General features: G+C 44.7%; 2 protein-coding genes across 4 annotated transcripts; one reads left to right on the top strand and one right to left on the bottom strand.

The window, feature by feature from the left end:
- The first annotated feature begins 76 nt into the window (after nucleotides 1-76).
- Nucleotides 77-8,795, top strand: PDCL (phosducin like). Of its 3 annotated transcripts, none has more exons than XM_043469483.1 (4): nucleotides 77-409; nucleotides 2,178-2,354; nucleotides 6,131-6,312; nucleotides 6,451-8,795. In XM_043469483.1, exons 2-4 carry the CDS (start codon nucleotides 2,183-2,185, stop codon nucleotides 7,000-7,002), a joined length of 906 nt encoding a protein of 301 aa, XP_043325418.1. In that variant the 5' UTR covers nucleotides 77-409; nucleotides 2,178-2,182; the 3' UTR covers nucleotides 7,003-8,795. The 3 variants fall into 3 exon arrangements, with proteins under 3 accessions (XP_043325418.1, XP_043325419.1, XP_043325417.1); XM_043469484.1 differs by having other exon boundaries at nucleotides 2,147-2,354; XM_043469482.1 differs by having other exon boundaries at nucleotides 132-310.
- On the bottom strand, nucleotides 421-843 carry LOC122442133 (glycine-rich protein DOT1-like). Its single transcript, XM_043469487.1, has 2 exons — nucleotides 694-843; nucleotides 421-653 (listed from the first exon to the last, which is right to left on the bottom strand). The coding sequence occupies exons 1-2, from the start codon at nucleotides 823-825 to the stop codon at nucleotides 510-512; spliced, it is 276 nt and encodes a 91-aa protein (XP_043325422.1). The 5' UTR covers nucleotides 826-843; the 3' UTR covers nucleotides 421-509.
- Nucleotides 8,796-18,913: the final 10,118 nt, after the last annotated feature.

Below are 18,913 nucleotides of genomic sequence, written 5' to 3'. Positions count from 1 at the left end.
GTGATTAACAATCAGTAAAAATACATGTGGAATGTTTTCGGACACGTCAAAGACAATGAAATTGTTCTTATTGCTCAAAGCTGGGCATATCTAGCGTGGCCTTTCGTTCAAATTAAAACAAAAATAAAGCAAATAGAAGAGTATCACTGTTGTCGAGAAGTTTGTCCTAAAGTAGGACCCGTAGCTTCCCGCTCGACCGGCCAGGATGCGCTTCCTCTAATTGGGCAGCGTGTGTCCGCGCTGACGCAGAAAGGCTGCCCCATTGGTCCGCGCAGTCGGGACTCAGGCGGCTTTTCTCTTGGTGCTCAAGGTGCGGAGCCACTTCTCTTCCTCCAGCCGAGCGTTACCCTTCTTTCCGTAGTGCCATCCTGAAGGATCGGACTGAACTAGGCCGGGGAACTGCACTGAGGTCAGCCGGGAAGAAGCGGCGGGGATAGGGTATGAGGTGGGAGGTGGCAGAGTACAGGTGGTCGGCAAGCCTGGACGAGATGGCCCGGTTGGCGCGGCCCCTAGACCCCTAAGGTCTTTGCCGCTTCCCGGCTCCCTCCGCTGGCCCCACCTCCCTCGGAATCCCCCAAGGTTCCGCGCCTCTCTGCCGCCCTTCTGCGGGCCCCGCCCTCGACTACTTCCTCCGAAGGGCCCCGCCTCCTCCGCGAGCCCTCCCGCGGGCCCCGCCCTCGGCCCCCTCCCCTTAAGGGCACCGCCTCCTCCGTGAGACCTCGCTCGGGCCTCGCCTTCTGCCCCTCCCTTTAAAGGCCCCGCCTCTTTCCCATCCCCTCCGCTGGCACTGGCATTGCCGCCGCCTCCCCAAGGCAGCACCCTCATCGTATACGCATCCCTGCCGAGTCTCCTGTCTTTTCACCTTGCACCGCCTGGGCCCCTCTGCCTCTTTAAGTTAGGTTTAGTCCCATTTCTCTCACCGACTCCCCGCTCCCGGCTTTGCTCCTGCACCTTTTTTCTCAGCCCTGCCACTTTGCACCCCACCTTTTCGTCTGGCTGCCCGGGTCCCTGGGTATCCCCACAGATGTGGGCTGTCTCTGTGAACTTCGCAAATTGTGCAGAGGCCTCGTGCTGGGCATTGGCGATCTCTTGTTTTCAAGACCTCCCCGCCCGGTGGGAGTAGTCACTGTTACGGAGTCTTAACAGGGGCGTGGATGCCTGTAATCTAGGAAGCATGGCATTGCAATATTTAAAGGAAGGCATTCTGGAGTTACAGCCCCTCCTGGTGAGATCCTCAGGCAGACCTGTGAGGGACTAAGCTGTACCTTTCTCCCCAAATGTCCCAGGCTTCTCCTGATGCAGAAGCTTGGCTCTCACCATGGTGCTTTAAACACTGGTGGTGTGGTGGTTTAGTCGCTAAGTCGTGTGCAACTCTTGCGATCCTATAGACTGTGGCGCTCCAGGCTCCTTTGTCCATGGGATTTCCCAGGCAGGAATTCTGGAATGGGTTGCCATTTCCTTCTCCAGGGGATCTTCCTGACCCAGTGTTGAACGGGAGTCTTCTGCATTGCAGATGGTCTCTTTGCCAACCGACCCACATTAGGAAACTTAAACACTGGGGGGTTATTAAATCTTGTCATGGGCCCCTCTTTTAACCAAAGTTGGTAAAGCTTTCTAACTCTCACTGGGAAGTGGAAGGCAAGAGATGAATGAGTGATCGGCTTAGACAAGCAGTGTCTCAGCATCCCACTCTTGGTGCTGCTTTTTGGATTTTTTCCTGAGAATTCTTACCCAGTTTTTCAATTACCAGCAGTCTTGCTTGGTAGGTAAACCGAAAAGTATGTGGAGATAAAAATCTTGTCACTCTGTAGATTCCTCTGACCCACTACCCTCCTTCAGGGTATCCTGTGTGTACACTGGTCAGAAGACAGTAACCCACACCTGCAGTCTCTTGGAGTTAGGAACCTCTGGGATCTGAGCCCAGCTCAACTGTTTGCTATAAACTTTTGGCAGTGAAACTTTCCTCATCTGAGCCTCAGTTTTACCTTCTACAAAAAGAGCGTGATAAGCCCTGTCACAGGATCATCGTGTGGATTTGCTGAGATCCTGTGTATGAAAACAGTCACTTTTAGGGTCTTATGAATAGTAGATCTGAGCACAGGTGAGCCCCAACTCTTCAGATTCATGTCTGTCTGATCCAAACCAGCTCAGAGCCTGCTGTTGCCGCCCTCTCCCAGGCAGGATGACGACCCTGGATGATAAGTTGCTGGGGGAGAAGCTGCAGTACTATTATAGCAGCAGTGAGGAGGAGGACAGCGACCACGAGGACAAGGACGGAGGCAGAGGTGCCCTGGCTGGCGGTTCCACGCCCGCAGACGCGGACTTGGCAGGCGAAGGCATCTCAGTTAACACAGGTACTGGAGATCCTGGGCTCTGGGAATAGGTTTAAAAAATGTCCATTAAATATGTGTCAGAAGTCTCATGAACACGTCTCTCTAATTCCAGTTGCGCATCTAGAGACAACCCAGTGTTACCATTTCACGGCGTTAGTATTGCACTGCGCGATACTAACAGTATGCATAGCAGTGTACTGATGATTCAATTAGCCTGGCCTGTGTTTTGAGTCTAGCTTCTCAAATGAATAGGTGTTTGATATCACATAAATCATGGGTATGAGTATATTGGTAGTCTAAATTCCTAGTCATGGCATATTTACACTTCTACATTTTATTATTTCCAAATTGCTGTCAGTTGAGCTGGTACTGGTTTGTAGTTTAAGCAGGAGTGTGACAGCTCCCATATACATGACATTCTGCTGTGTTACCAAACTTTTTTGATACCCTGATGCCATCCTGATGGATGACAAATGGCACTTCACTGTAGTTTTAGTTTTTATCTTTTTAGAAGTGACAAGTCTTTTTAAAAAAATTTTATTTATTTTTAATTGGAGGGTAGTTGCTTTACAGTATTATGTTGGTTTCTGCTATACATCAACATGAATCAACCATAGGTATACATATGTCCCCTCCCTTTTAAACCTCCATTCCACCCCTCTAGGTTCGGAGTGACGAGCCTGTTTTTCTAATTTTAAAGGATATGTTAATGTCCTCTGCTCATTTTCAAAATTGGGTACTTGGTCTTTTTCTTCATAGGAATCTATATATTAAGGAAAATAATCTGTGGTTTGAGTTGCAAATATTTCTATTTTATTGTCTCTTGGTTTTTGCTCTTTTCTTGGCAGAAAGTGGTTTTTTTTTTTTTCCAATTGTTATGTGCTTGAAAGCATTATTTTATAGTTTCTTAGTTTTATTTCTTATGTAAAAGGCCTTTCTCCACTCGAGGATTATTAAAAAAGACTCCCATGCCTTTTGTTTTTCTTTCTCCCATGCCTTTTAAAAAAAGTATTTTTATGATTTTGTTTGTTTGTTTGTTTAACACTTAACTGTTGATGTATTTGGAATTCATTTTGTTAAGTGGTAGGACTCCAGCTTAATTTTTTTCATATTGATACCCAGTTATTTCAATATCACTGACTAGAATAAGCCATCTTTTCTCCATTGTTTTTTGTTTGTTTGTTTTTATTTTTATTGGGCTCTAGGGGATGGGATGGGGAATACCTCTGTAAGTTATGCCCCACTAGGAAGATGTCCAATCTAACTTTCCTGGGATAGCTTTCAGAGCCTTTTCTTTTTCTTGGAGCCGCTGCTCTTGCTGGCAGCAGCCTCTTCAGGTCCACTGCTGAGTGGCTCCTCCTTGGAAGACAATTTCTGCTTTTTCTTGGGGACCCTCTTGTTTTCTGACTCATCAGGGTCAGTAACTGGTTCCTCTTTGGGAAAAGATTTCTTCCTCTTGGGAAGACTTCCAGTACCAGCTGTCTCTTCAAGATCACTACTAACTAGCTCTTCCTTGGAAAAAGATTTCTTTTTCTTGGGTTTGGAAAAAGAGACAGATGGGTTTTCCATTCCATTCTCCTGAAGAGCCTCCTGGGGCTTTTGCTTTTTCTTCTTTTTGGGTCTTTCATTTGTCTCCTCACACTCCTCCGGGGCACTGCTATTTTCTGAAGAAGCCAGGGCAATTGCAGCCAGCCTTTTCTTTTCCTTCTTCAAGCATTTCTTCTCCTGTTTCTTGAGCTTCCTAGTAATCTCGGCAGCTGCTTCCTCTGCCTGAACCATTGCCTCCTTCATGACATCCAGATTCTTTCAGGGAATCTCTCCAGTCTCATAGAAGGACAGCCGCTCCTCAACTTGTTCTCGAAGCTTCTCCCCAAAAACACTGGTGGGCACCTCAGAGAAGCAATCGAGTCGTGAGGCAATACTGCATTTGTTTGCCAGGTATTGGGAGATGCGACCTTTATTCTTGGCAGCTGCTCGGCCAATGAAGGTAGAGTGGAAAATGAGTCTGTATTTTGGGGTGTTACCCCTTGTCTTCAAGGCTCTGGAAACTTGGTCCCTTTGCTGGGCCCAGGGCATTGCTCAGACCCCAGGACTGGCCATTTCTCCGTTGTTTTGAAATGCCAGTTCTATCTTGTACTGAATTTCTGCTTGTATTTGCGTCTTTGGCTGTACTTGGTAGCCTCTCCCACTGATTCATCTTTTAACATCACAGTGGTGTTCTTCTGTTTTAATTACTTATCTGTTTATAACTGCACTGGGTCTTCGTTGCTTCGCAGGGGCTTCTAGTTGCGGTGCTCGGGCTTCTCATTGCAGTGGCTTCTCTGGTTGTGGAGCACAGGCTCTAGGGCCCATGGGCTTCAGTACTTGTGGCACATGGGCTTAGTTGCTCTACAGTCCGTGGAATCCTCCGGACCAGGATTGAACCCCTATCCCCTGCTTTAGCAGGCGGATTCTTCACCACTGGACCACCAGGGAAGTCCTCCCACACTGCTTTAATTATTCTGTTATAATATGTTTTAGTATCTGGTAAGCCTGGTCCCCATACAGTACTCTTCTGTGTCATTATTTTCTTAACTTCCGTTTTCTTATTTTTCCAAAGGAGCATGCACACGTGTGTAATCACATATGTTTATCAGAAATGCGTTAAATATATGGGTGAATTTAGGGATGATGATGCCCTTGTGATGTTGTGTTTTCCTAGTCAGGAATATGGTGTTGCTTTTCCATTTATTCAGGTCTCTCTTAGTGTTTCTTGGCAGCATTTTAAAGTTTTCTTCATACAGATATTTATATTTTTTTCCTGTGACGACAAATAAACCTTGACCTCCCAGTCTCAGAGTCTTGTGACAGCAAAGGTTTATTTCTCAGTCATGTTACTTGTTGCCCGTCTGGATCACCAGCAGCCTTGCTTCTGCGTCATGTGTCCTGTCATCCCAGGAACTAGGCTGAAGGAGCAGCCCCTTTGGGGACACACGGTTCTCCTGACCAAGTGTAGAGAAAGAGAGGGCTGTTGGAGACATATAACGGCTTGTTAAGTTTTTGCTCAGAATTCAGTGGCCACAGTAAGTCACATGGCCAAGCCCTGCATCAGTGGGCTGGGGATACATGTTTTCATCCCAGAGGTGGTATTACAAGTCACGTGGTAAGGGGCCGGGCTATATAGCAGGGGGCTGGGAGGTTTGGGGTTAGTTTGAATAACAGGACAACCTGCCACAATCTTGTTATAAAAAGTCAGATAATACGGAAGTGTGGAAAGGAAATAGTAAAAGTTCTCTCTCACCAGTCTCCTTAGATCTTACTTCCTGGATATATCCACTGTTAACAGTTTACCTCTTTTTCTGGCCCTTTTTCTACATGCAAATATAGAGGTCATATAAATGTACATGTACATATACAAATATATGTAAATATTTACACATGAACATATAGTTCCTTTTCTAAAAATTGGAGGATCATACCATGATATTGTTCTGCATTTTACTTTTTCTTTTTTGACCTAATATGTTTAGACACTTTTCATGGCAGGGAACCTATAGCTACCTTATTGTTTCTAAGAGTTGCTTTATTGTCCTTTGGGTAGATGAGTCTGAATTCATTTCACTCATCTCCTAAGATTGGGTCTTAGTGTGGCCCTTTAATTCTCGCACACCGTCCTGCCATGGACGTGCCTGTGTGTGGACCACGCTGCCCTGTGTGAGCATCCCTGTGCTGTTGATGGAGCCAGCTCTGGACAGATGTGCCCTGGCCCCTAATTCCTTGCTCATCCTCGGTCACCTCCACGTTCACCCCCGACTCAGGTCCAAAAGGCGTGATCAATGACTGGCGCCGCTTCAAACAGCTGGAGACAGAGCAGCGGGAGGAGCAGTGCCGGGAGATGGAGAGGCTGATCAAGAAGCTGTCCCTGAGCTGCAGGTCCCATCTGGACGAAGAGGAGGAGCAGCAGAAGCAGAAGGACCTCCAGGAGAAGATCAGTGGGAAGGTAATTAGAAGCACCCCGGCCTCGCTCAGAAGCTACCCCTGATCTCCAGTGTTATTAGCCTGGCACCTCACACGTCTTGTGTAACGTGTGTCGCTGTTGGCTTTACATCTCTTACGCTCACTGCTGGTCCCCCCGCAGATGACTCTGAAGGACTTGGCCGTGATGAACGAGGACCAGGACGATGAGGAGTTCCTGCAGCAGTACCGGAAGCAGAGGATGGAAGAGATGCGGCAGCAGCTCTACCAGGGGCCCCAGTTCAAGCAGGTTTTTGAGATCCCCAGCGGAGAAGGGTTCCTGGACATGATCGACAAGGAGCAGAGGAGCACCCTCATCATGGTCCACATTTACGAGGACGGCATCCCGGGGACCGAAGCCATGAACGGTTGCATGCTCTGCCTGGCGGCAGAGTACCCGGCTGTCAAGTTCTGCCGGGTGAGGAGCTCGGTGATCGGGGCCAGCAGCCGCTTCACCAGGAATGCCCTCCCTGCCCTGCTCATCTACAAGGGGGGCGAACTGATTGGCAACTTTGTCCGTGTCACTGACCAGCTGGGGGAAGATTTTTTTGCTGTGGACCTTGAGGCTTTCCTCCAGGAGTTTGGATTGCTCCCGGAAAAGGAAGTTTTGTTGCTAACCTCTGTGCGTAACTCTGCCACCTGCCACAGTGAGGACAGTGATTTAGAAATTGATTGACCATCTGGGCCGGTGGCATAGACCTCTCATGGTTTGGGCTGGGAGACACATGTTCGCGTGTTTATTTTCATTCTTTTGTGTGATCTTCCGGCTTTTCCCCCTGTTCTCATAGTCCCTTCTATGATATGTCAGGTCAAGAAATTCTCCGATCAAATCAGCGTGCTGAATCACCTTGTCGTTCCCCATGAAGTGACTTAACATTGTATAAACAGGAAGCCAGGCTTTTCAACTGTTTACTTAAGATCCTCTAGCGTGACATCTCTGTTATTGTTTCCAGTCAATATTTACATAGCATCCTAAAGACAGTGTCCTGGAAATTGTCTTCAGATGGTCTCAGAGGTCTCTTTGCCAGGTCCGGGAGTATAATCCTATAGTTAGTGTGTTATTTGCAACATAAATACTACATTTCCTTCATCAATGATCATATTATATTCACGTGTAATCAGACTCATCACCATAGAGGGCAGTTAAATTTTTTAACCCTAAGACCCTGTTCTCCCTAGGGTCTTGTTTAAATGTTCTGGACCACATATGTTTGCTCCATCAACAGGGGTGACCTTTGCTGCTGGAGTCGATGTCCTGCTCAGGTGTTGTTAAGTCTACAGTAGGAGGAAGGATAGAAATGGGCTTTCCTCTTGATGCCGGAAAATCAGCTTGACTTAAAAATTAGAGCTGGGATGGAGCTGGGAAGCATTTTTAAAGAAAGATCTTTCAATAAGATACCCCTGCTCACCTTTTCTCTGTTTCTCTTTTATTTAACAAGGTAAAAAATTTTTTTTATTTGTTTAATGTAGCTTTTGTTAATTTTTTTAAATATTGGAAAAGTAACCAATATTTAAGAAAGGAAAATTTACCAAAATACAGAAGCAAAAAAAAGAAAATTAGAATACTCTCTAATCTTACTACCTAGGATAAAACACTATTAATATTTTGGGATATTTCCTTCCAAGGTGTTTTCTTTGTATACACAGACATTTTGTGTGTTTGTTGTTAAAGAAAACAATGGGATCATTCTGAACATACTGTTTTATAGTATGGTCAGCTAATATATCAAATGTTTTTCTGTGTTACTAAATACTCTTTTACAACATTTTAAAGTTGCTGTTTATTCCAGTGTATAGATGTGCTGTAATTTGCTGGTGTTGTCTCTTAAAAACAACCTTTATAAGAGGTAGTTCCTCTTAAAAAGGAAAACAGCAAAGACTTTTTATTCAAAAAGTAATTGATGTTCATTGTAGAAAATGTAACGATAATTGTTAAACTAAAAAGATGTAAAAAGCCTTATAATTCCACCAACCAAAAATAATCCCTGTTATCATTTTACAGGTATCTTTCTGGTCTTCTTTCTGTGTGTTTATGATAATGATTGTCTTTTGAGTTTTTTTCCTCTTATTTTTTTACTTTGAACTATGTACATTGTAGGGTCAGGAAAAATATAATCTGTTAATTAAATGTTAGCTTTAAAGTTCAGTTTTGCTTTTCCTGGCTTTTTAGGAATTGACTAACTGTAATAGGGTCTTGACAGTATTTCTTGTAGTTAACCAGAAAAAGAAACTGCATGGTTTTTTTTTTTAATTAAAAAAAGCTTATTGTAGAAAGTATTTGGGAAGTATAGAAATTAGAAACAGAGACAGCTATTGTCAATGTTCTTGTTTATTTCCTTCCAGCTTTTTCAATATTTTTAGTAATATTGAGAGCTTATTGAATTTAGTTCTGTGTTTTGTTTAACTTAATGTTGTATCATAAGTGCTTTGACATGTTAAATTCTAAATAAATAATTTTTAATGGCCTCATAATATTTCATCATTTGGATAGGCCATACTTTATTTAACCAGTTCCTTGATATTGGATATTTAGATTCTTAGCTTTTGGCTAAAACAAGTAGCATCTTTATATTTGGGGCTATATTTTGGATCATTTTCATAGTATAGACTTCTAGAAGAGGAATTATTGGGTAATAGAAATGTTTTAAAAGCTTTTATAAGCCATCTTCGGTTCTCATTGGAAATGAAAACATGCTCTCCCAGCACCTTGACTTTGCCTTTCAAGAACAGAAATTCTGGGATAACGTGAATAGACATGGAATGAGGAAATCCTGTCCTAGGGGGAAGTACAAACAGCACAGGCTTTGGAGCCAGACAGATCAAATCCTGTCTGTCCCTCACTGGTGGTGGAACTTCTGGTGAGGCACCTAGCCTTCTTGAAACTCAATTTCCTCACTTTGGCAATGGGAACAACAGTGCTTCATGGATCGTTCAGTTGTTTTCCATGTGTGATCCCAGAACTGCAGTGTCAGCTTCACTGGGGAACTTGTTAGAAATGCAAAATCTCAGGCTTCCCCCTGGACTAACTGCATCAGAAATTCTGGGAGTGGCCCAGCACACTTTTCACAAGCCCTCCAGGTGGTTCAAGTTTGAGGTTCTCCAACCTGTTGATTAAGGTGAGTGACAGCAGCTGTCAAAACAAGGGTTCACTGCTGTTGTTTCCTTTTTTATTTGAGTAAGGGGCGGAAGGAGTTGAAACAGAAGAGCATTCAGGTCACTTCTCTTTTTTTACACGATCCTCCTTTTTGGTCATGGACTTGGGAGAAGGAATGAGAAACCAATACTTGTCTATTACAAATTGTCTCAGTAGTTTTCCAGATTGCACTTTCCTCTGGAATGAAAATCCCATGAAGGCATGGAATTTATTTTCCTCCTTGTGTATGGCATAGCCTCTATTCACTCTGGGACTAGGCTGACATTTACAGGTTTGTGGGCAAGATAGAGAATCCTTCCATACCTCAGTCTTCTCATCTGAGAAGTGGGGATGAGTAACATGAGTCAAGTCATAAAATACCTAGTCAGCCTTCAAATAAGTGCTGTTTTTATGATCCCCAGCACCCACAATGGTGCCTGGCACTTGGTAAGAATTGAGTGTTTAATAATGAATATAAGGGCTCATTGAAGGCCACATCCTTTCATGATAAGTAATGTTTCAAAGATGAAACCAAGACTTTGCAGAGTTAAGTAACAATTCCAAGTTACACAGCTAGAGGGCAGGGCAAGGTTTAAACTCAGGCCTGTGGCATTCCAAAATGTATACTATTTCCATGATGTTTGTTCTTAGCAAAGAAAGCAAAATGATCAAATGTCAATAAAATGATCGATTAGAAAAAAAGAGAGTGGAGAGAACAGGTTGGAGGAGGAGAAACAGAATTTTGGGAAGTGAGAAAAAGATATGAAGCTGGGTGGAGACCTGGGTCTTCCAGGCCTACCTGTGTTTCACATCAGAACCTTTTCTGTCTGGGGACTTCCCTGGTGGTCCAGTGGCTAAGACTCCATGATCCCAATGCAGAGGACCTGGGTTTGATCCCTGGTCAGGAAACTAGATCCCACATGCCTCAACTAAAAATCCCACATGCCACAATTAAGACCTAGAGCAACCAAATAAAAAACAAAAAACAACCTTTCCATCTTGACTGTGGCTATGACCAGCCATGTACCCCCTGAGGTGTCCCCCTTTCCTCCAAAAATTCCTTCTTCCCAAATTCCCGTTATACCCCTGGCCACACTGCCACCCACATCTGGCTCTGAGTGGCAATGATCAGGAGTAGTCAGCATGAACTCCAGTCCTCTCCCTGACCAGTTGTGTGCTGTTAGGTAAGTCTCTTCCTCTCCCTGGACTTCCATTTCCCCTCTTGTAAGATGAGGAGTTGCATTAGATGATTTTTTTTAAGACGTGTTGAGCTCTCAGATTTTATGAATCAATGAATTTTTAAGAAATCTACTGTCACCATCATGCTATCATATTGCATTTGGTTTAATTTAATGAACAATGTAAAGTTTTTCCTAAGTTGTGAAATGTGAAAAGTCCTGGTGACTTAAATAACCTTGTCTCCTTTTCCCATAGGATAACCCCATCTTCAGTGTGTGTAGTTGCCTAAGTATTTGTTTACACATTAGACTATGAAGTCTCTGGGGACGGGGACTGCATCTCACCATTTCTGTTGTCTGGTCTGAGATCATAAGTGGTGGCTGCTTAAGTGGGGAAAATCCCCAAGGTTGTAATAGGCTGGAATTCACCACAGTAGGCTAGAAGACTATAAGTCATGTAACTTTTGGTGCAGACATGTTATATATTTTTAATCAGAGAGATTAAAATGTCTGCTCACTGAGACCCAGATAAGTTCAAATCAAGCCCTCAGCTCTGCCAAAGCCTGTAGAAATACTGATTATAATCCAATACGATCACACGGTGGCAGCAGAGGAGAGGGAACAAATAATATTTTTTTTTTTTTCCTGTTAAATTAGAAGAGCACAGACTGGATTTGAGACATGTGGGTGATGTCTGGCACCATACACGAATCATTTTATTTTCTTTCTTTTTTTCGGAGGTGGGGCAGGCTGAGCAGCTTGCGGGATCTCAGTTTCCCCACCAGGGACTGAACCTGGACTGTAGCAGTGAAAAGTGGGAATCCTAACTGCCAGGTCACCAGGGGACTCTGTGAATCATTTTACAGAATTTGTTTTTAGGAAAGAGAATCAGGAAGTACTACATTCACATGATTTATTAATGAGTAACGAAGAAAACAAATATTGTTTCAGGAATAAACATACATACACTTAACTTTCACATTATGGTCAGTGGAGGCTGAGGGAAAGTCTGGCCAGGGAGAGAAGAGGGAGCACTGGTTTCCTGCCAGGCCCAAGTCCGGAGTCCCAAGCACCTGAGCTCAGGGGACAGCCTTCATGTCCAGATCCCAAAGCCCACGACTTCTTGTCTCTGCCTCCCTTGCCGGTAGCGATGAGAGTTACCAGCGTGCGTTTTGACTTACTTTGTGCCAGGTCATTGTGCTAAGCCCTTAGATAATTCTCATAACAACCCCAGGGAGATAGTATCACTCTCATTTTATAGTTAAGCAATTTGCCCAAAATCAATCATCTAGTAAAGTCGGGACTTAAACCCAGAACTTGGAGTTCTGGAGTCAGGATCTTAGTACGCTCTAATAATGTTCACCCAAAAAGACTTCTGGAAAGAGATAAGGGGTGCCCGTCCAGCGACTGGTGTAATGGGCTGAATTGTGTCCACCCCAAATTAGTATGTTGAAGTCCTAACCAAACCTCCCTACCCCCTGCTACCCCATGTGACTGTAGCTGGAGACTACAGGAAGTAATCAAGGTTGAATGAGGTCATGAGGGTGGGGCCCTAATCTGAGAGGACTGGTGTCCATACAGGAAGAGAGCTCTCACCAGAAACCAAACCTGATGGATCCTTGACCTTGGACTTCCAGCCTTTAAAACAGTGAGAAATAAATGTCTACTATTTAAGTCACCCACTCTATGGTATTTGGTTATAGTAGCCAAAACTAAGACACTGATTCCCATGATCTCTACAAATTCAATAGTGAAGAGAAAAATAGGATTCCTCAGACTTATTTCAAAGGAGAGTTGGCAAGTATATGACTGTTATTAGCATAGCCAATACCATCTTACAGTTTCTCCTACCCTTCTACTGACCCTACCCAGGACTCGATTGTTCAGTGAATCACTTCTCTGTTTTCAAGGGCTTTGTATGTAATAGATATTGTTTCATAATCATTAGGACCAGGTAGCCTCTGTGCTCTGTTTGTCCCCAGACAATGATGAAAATCTTCCTTGATGAGTTCCCAGGACCTATGAAGCTAATTACTCATTCATAAATCAGAAAACTAAGATCATGGCATCTGGTCCCATCACTTCATGGCAGATAGATGGGGAAACAGTGGAAACAGTGGCTGACTTTATTTTTGGGGGCTCCAAAATCACTGCAGATGGTGATTGCAGCCATGAAATTTAAAGACGCTTACTCCTTGGAAGGAAAGTTATAACCAACCTAGACAGCATATTAAAAAGCAGAGACATTACTTTGCCAACAAAGGTCCATCTAGTCAAGGCTATGGTTTTTCCAGTGGTCATGTATGGATGTGAGAGTTGGACTATAAAGAAAGCTGAGCACCAAAGAATTGATGCTTTTGAACTGTGGTGTTGGAGAAGACTCTTGAGAGTCCCTTGGATTGCAAGGAGATCCAACCAGTCCATCCTAAAGGAGATCAGTCCTGGGTGTTCTTTGGAGGGACTGATGTTGAAGCTGAAACTCCAATACTTTGGCCACCTGATGTGAAGAGTTGACTCATTGGAAAAGACCCTGATGCTGGGAGAGATTGAGGGCAGGAGGAGAAGGAGATGACAGAGGATGAGATGGTTGGATGGCATCATCGACTCGATGGACATGGGTTTGGGTGGACTCCAGGAGTTGGTGATGGACAGGGAGGCCTGGTGTGCTGCGATTCATGGGGTTGCAAAGAGTCGGACACGACTGAGAGACTGAACTGAACTGAACTGAAATCCTAGGAATGCATGTCCTGTTTCTGAGCACCTGCTGCCATGCCCTATGTGCTTAGTCACTCAGTCATGTCTGACTTTTTGCAACCCCATGGACTGTAGCCCACTAGGCCCCTCTGTCCATGGGGATTCTCTAGGCAAGAATACTGGAGTAGGTTGCCATGCCCTCCTTCAGGGCTCCCATGCTCTAGGTTAACTATAAAATTCTCCCAATGCCCCCTCTATCATGCAGGGTTCAGCTTCGAGTGAGTGCTTCTGGATCCTTTTCTGCCAATCACACCTGGTGAATAAGTTGCCCTACAATAAACTCATTTGTTGATTATTTGGAACTGCCTGCCTCTTTTTTCAGTCTGAAGATGCCTTCTCAGTTTGGTGGGCACTTTTTGTTCCATCCGTGTCCTCCAACAGTAAGAACCACAGAAACCTCTTCTCTCCAGTGTTTCTCATAACTGTCCATTATTTCCAGAGTTGTATATTTCCTTCAGCCTTTGAATCACCTCTGAACACGTCCCAACCAGCTCTGACTTTTAATTTTTTTAATTTAAATTTATTTTTGGCTCTGCTGGCTCTTTGTTGTGGCATGAGGACACCTCTCTAGTCGTGATGTGTGGGCTCCAGAGCATGGGCTCTGAAGTTGTGGCACGAAGGCTTAGTTGCCCTGCGGAAGGTGGGATCTTAGACCCCTGACCAAGGATCGAACCCTTGTCTGCTGCATTGGTAGGCAGATTCTTAACCACTGACCGCCAGGGGAAGTTCTGGCAATCTCAAGTTTTATATGATTTAGGTCAGTGATCCTATCAATATGCCCCAAAGACCACCTGCCTCAAAATCACGTAGGGTGGTTATTCACAATGCAGGCCCTGCTGCTTCAGAAAGTTTGAGCGTGGAGAGTAGGATATATATTTTAATAAGCAGGCCATGTGATTCTAATGCATGGTCAGTAGATTTGGATAAGAAACAGGTGAGGGGTTTTACTAGTCCTCATATCAGCCTAGAGACAGATCTGTGCTCAAATAATGATTCCACCACTTTCTAGTTTGGAGCCTTCAGCAAGTTACTCCCCTGAGCTGCAATTTCCTCATCTGTTAAATAGGCATCATGATGTGTGCTGCACAAAGTTTTTATGAGGATCAAGTGGTCCTCATAAAATGAGGATGAGTACAAAGCCACCAGCACCAAATCTGGCCTGTGTTTACTCAACCTCCTGCCTTGTCATTGTGGTTTCCGAGGTCTGTGGTTAACTCAATTTCATGATATGTGTGGTGATGGTCATGATTTCACCAGCTGTCAGTTGTTCTGTGGTCCCTGGAGAGAGGAAGGGGTGGTGTCTGTATGTATGTGGGGTCCGGCTACTTGCCAAATCGGCTGACTTGATCAATTTTGCTCATTTCATCTTTTCAGCCTTTGCCAATTTCAATTTCCCTTCCCACAAGGGAAGAGCCAAAAATGTTTCAGTGCTGAATCTAAGCTTGGGAGTGATTACGGAGTCCCTGAAAAAGGCAACCAAGAGATGACCCTGACTCGCTACGAAGAGAAAATGGATCTGGTTGTGAGATCTAGAAGTGGGGGCCATGGCTTTTACTTCCAGGAGCTCTTCCTCCAATGACATAACTCATTCCCTCTAAGAATCCTGGTTAGATTGGCAGAGACGGTGGGGGTGGGGAAGAAACGTGCTCAGAACAAGAATGTAAATCCCCCAAAGCAAAGAGAGAAAGCAAGCATTCACTGGGAGCTCAGTCCTCAGGACATTGAAGGGGCCGGAATGTGCTCCGCTGGAGACAAAGACAAGTATCAGAAAACAGTTATGGGAGCCTCATCAACTTGCTGTTACCATGTAGCACATCACCCCCCAAACTCAGTGGCTTAATGTCTTCATTCCTGGAAGCAACCTAAATGTCCATCCACAGAGTAATGGATAAAGAAGATGTTGTACACATACACAATGGAATATTACTCAGTCATAAAAAGGAACAAAACTGGGTCATTTATAGAGACGTGGATGGACCCAGAGACCATCATACAGAGTGAAGTAAGTCAGAAAGAAAAAACAAATATCATATATTAACAAATACACGTGTGATCTAGAAAAATGGTATAGGTGATCTTATTTGCAAAGAAGAGACAGAGACACAGGGTTTCCTTGGTGACTCAGTGGTAAAGAATCTGCCTGCCAGTTCTGGAGACACAGGTTCAATCCCTGATCTGGGAAGACTCGATATACCACGGAGCAACTAAGCCGTGTACCCAACTATTGAGCTCATGCTCTAGAGCCTGGGAGCTGCAACTACTGAAGCCTAAGTGCTCTCGAGCCCGTGCCCAGCACCAAGAGAAGCCGCTGCAGTAAGGAGCCCGCACACTGCAACTAGAGAGTAGCTCCCGCTTGCTGCGACTAGAGAAAAGCCCATGCAGCAACGAAGATCCAGCACAGCCAAAAAATAAATAAAATTTAAATAATAATAATAGTCAAAATAATAAAGAGAAACAGAGTCACAGACATAGAGAACAAATGTACAGATACCAAGGGGGAAAGGGGAAGTGGTAGAATGAATTGGGAGATTGGGATTGATGTATATACACCATTGATACTATATATAAAATAGATAGCTAATGAGAAGCTACTGTATAGCACAGGGAACTCTACTCAGGGCTCTGCGGTGACCTAAATGAGAAAGGAATCCAAAAGAGAAAGGATATATATATATACACACACACACACATATATATTTATGTGTATATATATATATGTATATACATATAGCTGATTCACTTTGCTGTACAGAAGAAACTAACAATATTGTAAAGCAACTATACTGCAATAAAAATTAATTCAAAAAATATTTTCACTCTTGCGTCAATGAGACAGCCTGGGTTTGTTCTTGTGTCTGCAGGTCAGTGGGAGGCTCTGCTCTGCGCTGGCTTCCTGAATCTCCTTGAGGACTGGAAAAGCTCTGCCCTGTGTGTCTTTAATTTTCTGCTGGGGGCCAGTGGGCTAGCTGGGCATGTCCTTCTCATGGCAAAGAGAAAAACACAAGAGAAAAAAAACAATGTCTTAGCTTCTTTTCATGTCTATGTCATGCCTTCTAATATCTCGTTGGCCAAAACAAGTTGGATGGCTGAACCCAAAATCCCAGATGAAGGGCAAAGTTACATGGCCAAGGATTCAGGGACGGGTGAACTAGGGCCATTAATCACCAGTGTGATCCATCAGACTCCTCACATCACCCTTCAGTGACTCCCCATCTCCATTCATTGCTCCCTCTTTGATGCTTCCATAGTACCCTGTACACCTCTCCTGGCTTTGATAATAATCTGTGTTCCTATTACGTATGTGAAGGCAAGGGCTGTCTGTAGTCCTACTGCTCAATATATAATCATAACAGAGAAAGCAGAGAGCCCAGAGAGCAAAAAAAGGAAGAAAGTAGGAACACAAGCAACTGAAAGGAGAGAACGGGGCAGGCACATAAGAGACATGAAAAGGATAGCGAGGGAGACATCCCTGGTTTAGAGTGAGAGAAACTGCTGGCTGATAAACAGCTTCTTGAAATACTGATCCGTTCCTAGTATTCTAAAGCAGACATTTTCACATTTAGAGAGTCTTCATGTTTTTATTTTTCAAGTCTAATAGTTGCATTTTCCCTGTGGCAGCCCTTGCATGAAAGAAGACTTGGATTATAGAAATTTTTTTGGTCCCTTCGAAGAAGTAATCAATTTGCCATTTATGATCAGAGCCTCTTTCACAACTAAGATCTCTCCAGTTGTTTTTTGAAACGAAGGCGGCCTTACATTATGATGCAGAAAGCCTGCACTGGAAGTGAGGCTGGAGAGGCAGACTCAATTCTTTTCTTGAAATGCAATTGTTTATTTTTTCTGGATGTCGTGGTTCCTAGCACTACCTATTATTGGTATAAAATGAAGGGTTAGTAATATCGATGCTAGGAGGATGAGAGTCACTCAGTCGTCAAGGACTGTATCTCTATCCATGGATTTCTCCAGGCAAGAATCCCGGAGTGGGTAGGCATTCCCTTCTCCAGGTGATCTTTCTGACCCAGGAATCAAATCTGGGTTTCCTGCATTGCATGCAGATTCTTAAGCTTCTGAGCCACCAGGGAAAACCCATGCTAGGAGGGTGGGCTAGATTGATTCTGAAATGGCCAGAAGTCGTTTCCGGACAAAGTCAGGGAATAGGGTGGGTAAGGAGAAGCAGTTCAAAGTCCTTCTGAGGGGTGACCGCAAACCCACGAAGCTGAAGCAGCCTCCCTGGGTACCTTCTCTTCCAAGGGAACTGCTTGGAAGTGAGTCAATTTGTATAGGCTTATTTGCTTATGGTGTTAAAAACTGTTCTTTGTAGTTCATGTGAAAAAGATGCAGGGAAAATTCTTCAGTGGATTTTTGAACTCAGTGGTTTTTCTTGGCTGGGGATGGGGGAAGGTTTCATAGTTATCTCCCAGTCAATATCATCTTTTAGGGCTTCCTGAAGTAAAACAAGAAACCTGATCTAGGTGGTGAGTGGGGTGGGAATGGGGCCCAGGGACCCATGGGCCTATTGATTGAGGCTACTTATGTGCCCCCCACCCCCCTCTCCCTGTTTTTCTGGGGGTCTGGAAGTAGATCAGGCATCATCTAGCCCAGCACCTGGCACATAGAAGATGGTCAATAACTATTTATTAACTTAAACTGAGTGGTGGTTTGTGGTGTGGTTGAAAGAGCCTGAGACTGAGTCAGGAGAACTGGGACTAAAATTGGCTGGTGGAGCCAACCAAGAGAAGCCTCCTCTCTTCTCTGAGCCTCAGTTTCCCTACAGGCATAGTGGGGGTTTCTCCCTGGGCTCTCATGAGACCTTTTGACACTGGTCAAAAACAGCACTTTTGACACTGGTTATGGCCATCCTGTGGAAGGAACTGACCACGCTGGGGTAGAGATGGCATGCCTTGGTCAGAGACCAAGGTCAGAAGCTGGGCTGTGCTACAACGTGGGCGGTGGAGACCACTCATCCAGGGATGAGGTCTCTTTGGGGGGCTGAGCGGGATGACCAGGTCAAGGCTGCTGGCCCAGAAAAAGCATCAATGATCCCTTGAGCCCCATAGGGCCCCTCTCCCCTTATGCTGAAGGAAAGAGGCAAGAGGACAGATGAGATGACCTCAGAGCACGTGTATATCTCTGTGCCAGGTTCTCGAGACACTGGCAGAACTCAGGTGAGGTCCCTGATGGCCAGCAGATGACATACCTTCTGTCATAGGGTGGGGCTGATGGTACAGGTATGGACTGGGTGATGAGCATCACCACCAGTACTTTTCTGAAACTCCAGAGAAGAGTGAGGGGGAAGCAGGTTGTGGGGCTATTGATAGAGGAGCAAGGATATGGCATCAACTTGAGCCTCGGGGTGGGGGTGGGAGGACGGTGGATCAGGTAGACATGAGGATGGTCTCGTGTCACTGCAGGGCCAAGTGGCAGGGTGCTGGAGGGCCAAGTTAGGACGCCTGAAGGTCACCACTGACTCTGTGTGACCTGGGTAGGTCCCTTAAACACTCTGGGCCTCAGTTTCCCAATTT

The sequence above is a fragment of the Cervus canadensis genome, chromosome 5 (assembly GCF_019320065.1).
Source record: "Cervus canadensis isolate Bull #8, Minnesota chromosome 5, ASM1932006v1, whole genome shotgun sequence".
NCBI classification, from domain to species: domain Eukaryota; kingdom Metazoa; phylum Chordata; class Mammalia; order Artiodactyla; family Cervidae; genus Cervus; species Cervus canadensis.
Note: the sequence above shows the minus strand (reverse complement) of the source record. Positions and strands in the feature narration are given on the sequence as shown.